Source organism: Anopheles maculipalpis, chromosome 3RL (genome assembly GCF_943734695.1).
Source record: "Anopheles maculipalpis chromosome 3RL, idAnoMacuDA_375_x, whole genome shotgun sequence".
Taxonomy (NCBI): domain Eukaryota; kingdom Metazoa; phylum Arthropoda; class Insecta; order Diptera; family Culicidae; genus Anopheles; species Anopheles maculipalpis.
This window is the reverse complement of record NC_064872.1, coordinates 4514481-4522500: the sequence shown is the minus strand read 5'-3', so window position 1 is coordinate 4522500 and position 8020 is coordinate 4514481. Positions and strand designations below refer to the sequence as shown.

At 41.0% G+C, this 8020-nt stretch overlaps 3 protein-coding genes across 7 annotated transcripts in view; 2 read left to right on the top strand and 1 right to left on the bottom strand.

Moving 5' to 3' along the window:
* LOC126564234 (voltage-dependent L-type calcium channel subunit beta-1) overlaps window positions 1-2565 on the top strand; it is a 97272-nt gene extending 94707 nt beyond the window's left edge. For 3 of the 4 annotated variants that reach the window (XM_050221219.1, XM_050221222.1, XM_050221220.1), the window contains 2 exons: window positions 274-309; window positions 1714-2565. In XM_050221219.1, coding sequence (XP_050077176.1) covers window positions 274-309; window positions 1714-2345 — 668 coding nt within the window. In that variant the 3' untranslated portion in view covers window positions 2346-2565. The remainder of the gene's footprint in view (window positions 1-273; window positions 310-1713) is intronic. The other variant, XM_050221223.1, reaches the window with a different exon arrangement.
* The window catches only part of LOC126564216 (uncharacterized), a 444146-nt gene that overhangs the window by 83089 nt on the left and 353037 nt on the right, over window positions 1-8020 (top strand). The gene's annotated exons all lie outside the window — the stretch shown is intronic.
* LOC126564527 (protein kinase C and casein kinase substrate in neurons protein 1) overlaps window positions 1-8020 on the bottom strand; it is a 424303-nt gene that overhangs the window by 307588 nt on the left and 108695 nt on the right. The gene's annotated exons all lie outside the window — the stretch shown is intronic.

Sequence of the window (8020 nt, the reverse complement as noted above, 5' to 3'; positions counted from 1 at the left end):
TTCTTGTTTCTCTCTTCTCTTCTCTCTTTCTCTTTCTCTCTTTCTCTATTTCTTTCTCTTCATCACTAACGGTTATTACGAAAAACTAAAAAAAAAACCAAACACTTTACCACTTGGATTCGAACTTCACACACTCACATCCCGGATTTCACACACTTCAATGTGTTCACGCTCCCACCTTTGTTTTGTTTTATGATCGCTCCAATACGATCGCGTGCGTGTGTGTGTGCGTGTGTGTATGTACGCGTGTCTGGTAATGTCACGCTCACTCAGATTCGAGAGATCGGTACGGATATAGAAACGAGCGAGGTAAATGATTGCGTGTTTTTGAATCTAAAATTTCATCCCACATCCTACGCCCGTACTCTTTAGTGGTTGGTTCGATCATTACGAGATTCGGAGAAAACTTGCTTACAGTTATTGTCTTAAGCCATTGAAGAAACAAATGTGCTACCAGATAGCGGTATTTTTGCTCATGAACTCTCTTTCCACATTCGTATGTCAAGTCTTGTCGTGTGCTTTACGGGTAAAGAAAATTAGTTTCGTTCTTGTTCTTCGTTAAACAGTTCATTTCTTACACTTTTAGTTTAGTTGAATAAATTTGGTAGAAGTGTTTTGTGTTTTGCAAGTTTTCTAGTTACTTTTGCAATAGTTCATCTTCAAGTTAGAGTATTTTTTTATTAAACTGATTAGTTTTCTTTGATCGAAACCGTTCGTTTATTAACTTGTTTTCCATTTCTTTATTTAGTTACTCTTTTACAATTAATTTCTTTTGCTTCCTTTATTTCCTTCCTCTTGAATGCTTTTCTGTTTTTAGTTTTCAATATGACCGACGTTGAAGACACCCTGTAGGGGACGGCTCCATGGTGCGTTGCAAGCGGAGACACTCTCACTTTGTTATTTGTAGTATTTTGTATGTGCATCCAACCGTATTGGATTAAACAGCACTTTTGGATTGTTTTTGTTTTCCCCTTTGTTGGAATTATTGTTTGGAGCCACCGGTGCAGGTTTGGGTTAGTTTTTTTTCGACAGTTGTTTCCTATGAGTTCTTCTTGGTGTGCTCTCATTAGTTCCTCACATGTGAGTAAATTGAGTGATAAAGATAGTTTGTGTGTTGACTAACAGATTGATGCGATTAGCTGTGAACTACCAGGCGTCTCCATCAAGAACAGTTGTATTTAATTTAATTTAATTCCTTTCTTTATTATTTAATTTAACACAAGCTGATTTAAATTACATAATTAAGCTTGCAGATTTTTAATTCATTTGTATGTGTTTCATCACACACATCAGAACGCTCCTGAAACGAGAGTGTCAGTCGTGAGATTAACTTGAGCGCTCCTATCTCTTCTACAAAGGTTTAACGTTAAAGTTTTCTATTTGTAATAACATTACTTTCAAAATATTTCATTTACCTGCACTCTTGTTAGCAAGCTTTCTTTTTTATAGCTATGTTTGTACTTATCTTCTGTTACGTTGTTCTTAAATGCCTCGCTAATACTCCGATTCAAGAAAAAACGCTAACGATTGTCCGCTCTCGGCCACTGGACTACACAACCCAGTTGTTGTGTGACCCTGTAACGCTTTTAAAACCTACCTTACCCTCACCTGCCCCCCCCCCCTCTCACCTTTCTCTTCCCAGTCTCGGCTCTCCCCTTCACCGAACTCACCGTGTGTCTCTCATGTATTCCCTGTCGTTCCCATTCGTTCTAGGTGCATCATATCATCACAATAGTAATAGTAGTAGTGGTAGTAGAAGGCCGGCCTCGTCCCGGCACGGCGACAACCGCGACCGGGACCGGCTGGATCGGATCGAGCGTGATCGCGAGCGGGACCGCGAACGGCTGCACGCCCGGGAACGTGACATGCTGCACTACGACATCAACGATGACGATCTGCTGAACGAGCGCAACTACGGACCCGCCGACTATGGTGGTGGCGGTGGTGGAGGCGGCGGAGGCAGTGATCGGGGCGGCGGTATGGTGCGGGGCGACAGTCGGGACATGCGCGATCTGAGAGATCCGGTGTCGGGGTCGGGGATGCGAGAGCGCAGCATGGGGCTGGGGCTGGGGGCGAGCAGCAGTAGTAGTAGTAGTGCACCGCATGCCCGAGCACAGCACACACTCAGCAGCGACATCCTTGACCACGGCGAGCTAATACGCGAGAGGGAGCGAGAGCGGGAGCTGAACCGGGGGTACGCGGTGCAGGGTGGGCCGCGGCAGCTCGTTGCCGCGCCCACCTCCCAAACGGTGCGGCGCGGCATGCCCGACCGGGACCGGGATCGGGACGATTACAGTCCGCACCGTGGCGGCGGTAACAATAGAAGGGTACTGAACGCCATGTAGGAATCGTGGATATAGGGATGGGATCAGGATGATGGCGATGCGGACGAGGCGGGTGCGAGCCCGCCGCGTGTGCTGGTCCGGGGCCGCACGGTGGAGGAGGACGAACCGGACCCGGACGAGGTGGACGTGGCGGAAGCGCTGGACGAGGAGAAGCTCGTGCCGGACAGCGACGAGGACGACGGTTTCGAGTACGATGAGTTCTACTGAGCACCGAACACCACCTGACAGGGGAGTTGATGGTCTCGGGCGTACAACACAGGCACACGTTACAGACAAAAACCACACAGACAGACACAGAGATCATCCCTCTAGTTGATCGCTATCACTCCAACGATCTTCCTATGGTCTAGACGACTTCCGATCACAAAAACGCTGGAAATAAAGACTTCCAATCCACGCGACTTCAAACACACAAGGATAATTACTCTTCACACCTATTCTATTTCTCGCTCTCTCTCTCTCCCTCTCTCTCTCTCTCTCATGCACAAAGCCAAACAAACACACACACGCATACAAACACTCACAACGCCCATATATATTGCAAGGACCAACCCGGAATAACCGCCAGCCAAGCTCGCAAACTCCGCTTACGCAACGCAACAAACGAATGCGTCGTGCGAGTCATCCTGATCCGAATTCCTATAGACTAATAGTATGTTAAGGCAAGCCCACGCGTGCAAGAAGCTTGCTAGCCTGATCCTCTTGGCCGAGCTATTTGTTGGCACGAGATCGATCCGAGAGAAGCAACAAAAAACTAAACCCCATCCACTACTGAGCCTTATTTTTTCTCCACAAGAACTCCTTTTTGTAGACACTTCCACACGACGTACACAGTAGATGTCTTATCTTTTTTGCACAAATGTATTAATGAGTGTTTTTGTCTACCTTTTTACAAGTGTTGTTGTCTTTTAGTGATGCTTGCTGGAAGTTTTTTTGCGTTTCTTTAGCACGATTGTAATGTATTTCGTTGCTATTTTGTAATTAAAATTTAGTTTTCAGTTCTTTTACATTCTGTTTCTTTAGTTTTTTTTTTACTTTATCTACTTTTCTTACCCATTCTTTTCATCGAACCGTTTTTCTTTTACGTTTCTCTCTTTAATCTTCTCTCTCAAAACAACTTTCTATCCCCTTGTTATCTTGTTTTTCTAGATCTTATCCTGTCCGAGTTTTTCTAGCTGACTTCTCTGTCCTTTCTTCTTCTATCGTGGTGATTGTCTTGCTCTAGTTGCTTGCCTTCTTGTCTAGTGTCTGCTACAAAAACAACCTAACAGTAGCAGAAGCCTATTCCGTGTTCAGTACCGTCCTAGGTGGAAGCGTTAGTGGTGATCTTTTATTTTACCGTCTAGTTGCATCTCAGTTGACCCTCTCCCCAACCAACCCAGTTCCACTCACAGCCTTCTTTCCTGCCCGCCCTCGGTCCCTCTTGAATGCTCGCATCCTGCTGCTGCTGCCGCTGCCGCCCTCAACTTTAATGCCTTCTGTGAGCGAGGCCGGCAGCTGGCCCGGGGTGATTGGATTCGATGGTGGATGTCAAAGTAGCTTCTGTGGCCAAGATGAGACATGCGGATCATCCGTGTATGTATAAAGAGAAGGCAGGAGTTTAGAAGAGTTTACTTTAGAAAAAGCAAACGATAACAAGCGATTGAAGGTGTGAACAAAAAATATGTAAAATAGGCTAATTGAGGAAACAAAAAAAAAATCACTCACTCCACTCAGACTCCTACTCAGATACCCGATGTCGTCGATAAGAAAAAGCGAAGATTGCTGGTGAATTGGTTGCTTAAGCAAATATTAGAACATTATTTGGCTTAGTGGGATTGGGAGTACACACACGAACAAACACACAAAACACGGGGAGAAGAAAAAAATGGCTGCCGACGGTAAAGAAATTGTACATGGGGATCTTTTGAATTCTGTTCCATGTCTGTTTAATTTGAAAAATACAAACACCACAATAGTATGATGTTTGATTGTGCCAAAAATGTGACGTAGAAGTGGAAATCCTGACAAACCATCTCCACAAACAGGAATGTACCGGAAAATGGATCAAAAATCCTACCAAAAACAGTTCGTTTCTTCTTTCGATAAATTAAACAACCCTTTAATTAACTTTTTTCAAGTTTTTATTCAGCCCCAGTTTGCAGTTTTCTTTGCCGGACGCGGTGAATCTTTGCTGTAGGTGTGTAAGAGAAAAGCTTTAAATTTAACTTTAGGTAAATTGTAAAAGTTAATCGAAAAGAAAAGTTGACATTAACAAAACAGACGGAAGAAAAATGGGTGAGGAAACAAAACTCTGATATGCTGACACACAGACGATACATAAAAAATACATCTTTTTTGGACACGTGTGTGGCAAGCTTGGGGAAAACATTGTGTAGAGATATGAAAAGGGGTCGCTACAATATAAAACAATTCTTTAGTTTTTCTTTATGTTTGAAAGTTTTTTGTTCCTTGAATTCTTTCCCCTTCTTATATCTCTGTAGATTGTTTGACTAAAAATCACACACAGGTGCACGCTTGCTCTGGCGCGATGGATAATTCTCAGTTTGTAAAGAAACAAAAGTCCGACTCAGCATAAAAAAACAACAAAACAAAACCCAAAAAAAAGAAGCGAACAATCGTAACAAACATATTATTAACTTGCGTATGTTAAGCAGCATATTGAATCGATACATTGAAATACCATAATTGAGAAGAAGAAAAAAAACTACACACAAAAACACATTGCTTAAGTCGAATTTATATATTAAACATAAAATACGAATTGCGAAAACGAGCAGCCACCCAACAAAAAAGGAAAAAGAAGAGCGTGGAGTTTTGAAGTTTGGTGGACGGTCTTTGTAAAATATTGCAATCCACTCCCCAACCGCCCCAAACGATCGGCACTCGAAGGCAGGGGCAAAGTGGCCGAACAGTAATGTAAACGCGGTGAGCAGTTTTTCTTCCTTTTTCATTCTTTAAACCAAACAAATAAAAGAAAAAAAGTTTAAAAAAAGCTACAAAAAAAGAAAAACAAAGCAAAACACAATAACATATTCCATTGACTAAAACAAAAAATCATGCAGAGCTTGACTTCTTGGGTATAGGTTTTTTCCTCCATTTTTCTCGATCGTTGATTGATTAGTTGTAGATGCTTTTCCCCAACATGGGAGCAGAAGAGGGCATGATAAACCAGTCAGGAGTATCGGATTACGGTGGTGTAGAACGTGTTGACAAAACGAAAAACTGGGAGTTCAGTAAGAAGACAAAAATCCCATTCTCCAAATGAGGTGAAAATGTTTAAAAAAATGTGGAAGCTTAACTGCAAAACTTGTAAGTTGAATAAGTGGTATGGGGGGAAAGAAAAATGGAAAAGAATGGGGAAAAGAGTAGAAATGGATCGGGCACAGAATACCTGAGATGCTATGGTTTCGACAAAACAAAACAAAAAAGCAAAACAAACAAGAAGACAAAACTAATAAACTCAGCTACCAATTCCCTAGTTCGCACAACCATCGTCACACAGGCAGACAAATACAGACAGAAAAAAATTAACAAGAAAACGAAAATAATACTCACTAATGCACGATCACGAGACGCAAGCGAGCCTCGATCGTGTTTTTCTTCCACGAGAAACGTTCTTGCTGCACAGCGAGAATCGCAATTTCTTCTCTTCCCACTCTTCCGTTGCACCACTACCAGGGCGTTGCGACAGTTGTGTTAAAACGAAGCAAACATGAGCTTGAAAAATTCTACTAGCACACTAAAGTTGTGAAGAAAATATGCTAAAAAACAGTAAAACACACAGACACAGAAACCCCATTTAAAAATACGATGGAAAATGCAAGAAAAAAAAAACAGCGAACAAAGGAGCGAGAACATGAAAAAAGGAGCACGAAAAGGTGAAAAGAAAAGAGGAAAAAATGAAAACAATTTGCAGTACTCTCTTTCCAAACCGCGCAGAATGGGCTCCCTCTCTGGCAAAAGAGAACAAAAAAGAAAGGCAGCCTGACGAAAAAAACAGAATACGCATATGTTTGCCGAATTGTGATTACTAAATGAAAAATACTATTATCAGAATACTTTAATGCAAACAAACAAACAAAACGTAGAAAACATTGTAGCACCTTTTCCTTTCCTTGTGAGGAAGTAGGCGAAAATAAAATAAGCAAAACTGATTTAAGAAAACATGCGAAACTCCTGCGAAACGTGTACTCACTCAGCGCAAGAAAGTGGAAAAAATGAAAAACACAAAAAAAAACACAAAAAATCTCTCTACTTGTAAAAAGCTAAACCAATCTAAACATAAACAAACAAAAAAGAGATGAAAAAACAGAGAACCGTGAAAAAAGTCCTACCTATGGATATTATACCTTATCGCATAAGTGGAGTGAGAGAAAGAGGAAAAAAACATGAGAAGAAAACAAAATCTTGAATCGTTAAAGAGGAAAAGAGAAAGAAAGAAAACAAAACAAAAAAATATATTTGCTATATACCAATTGCCTTGCACTGATATAAATGAAATGAAAATAAAACAAAAACAAAATAAAAAGAAAAACAGACAAGAAAGCTAGAGAGCTGTGTAAAGTTGAAAGCATATTAAAATCTAAGCGCCACAAATGGGTGCGACCATGAATGTGGATATGTGCGTGTGTGGCGAAAAATCGTTATGAAACGCACACACACACTCAGCTGTATTATAGAAACAGGAAAAGATGAAAAAACAAGTAAAAAGCTATTCTTTCCCAAAAAAGTTTTACCCGCATTTGTTCTAGCAAAATGAAAAGAGAAAAAACACACACGCAGTAGGGAAGAAGAAAAAGAAACAAAGCGAGAGCAAGGCAAGAAAAAGAGATAGACATCATGAATAAAAAAAGTGAGATTAGAAGAATGAAGAAGCAACCTATAAAAAAAAGGGTAAGAGAAGCAAAAGGTATAACAAACTTGTAAAAAACAACCCACACACACAGACACACAAACAAACACGAAACACACACAAAAAGTTGTTGCAGTTTTCCTCTTATTTCTTCGAGTATTCTTCAAATTAATAAACAAAGCAAGGAGAAGAAAATTAAGCTAAAGTCGCTACTGCAAATAGGAAAGCCACCAGAAAGCTAGGTGTGTGCGTGTAAGTAAGGGAAACACTTCCCTGTTCTGTATCCGGAACATAAAACATACGCTACCAACCCTTCACATACACACACACATATAAGAAGAACACGTGTACATACGATCGCGAAGTAGGAAGACATCACCCAAAGCACACAAGGCGGACGCACGATCGAACCGGAACACTTACTCTTCTTCTTCAATGAAGCCGCAACATTCACTACATTGAGCTACTGCCAAGAGACTTACTACTACTTCGACACCCGATATTAGTCATATGTACGCGCGCATCTGTTAAAAGTGTTACCACAAAAGTCATGGTTATGGTTTTCCAAAACTCTTCCAGAGATCCCTCAGAGATACCAGAAAGAGAACGCGTTCAGTGGTGGTTTGTTTGTTGGTTTTCCTTCCCCTTCGGGCCCTTAAGTTTAATTCACAATTTATAGTAGGAAGGGAAAAGGTGGATAAGAAATTGTAATTAATGTGTACTGGTTTTTGTCGAATAATTTTGGGTTTGAATATTTATAATGTTTAGCTGACGAACAAGTCGGTGAGTTGAAGTTTGTATAAACAAAAAAAAAAAAACA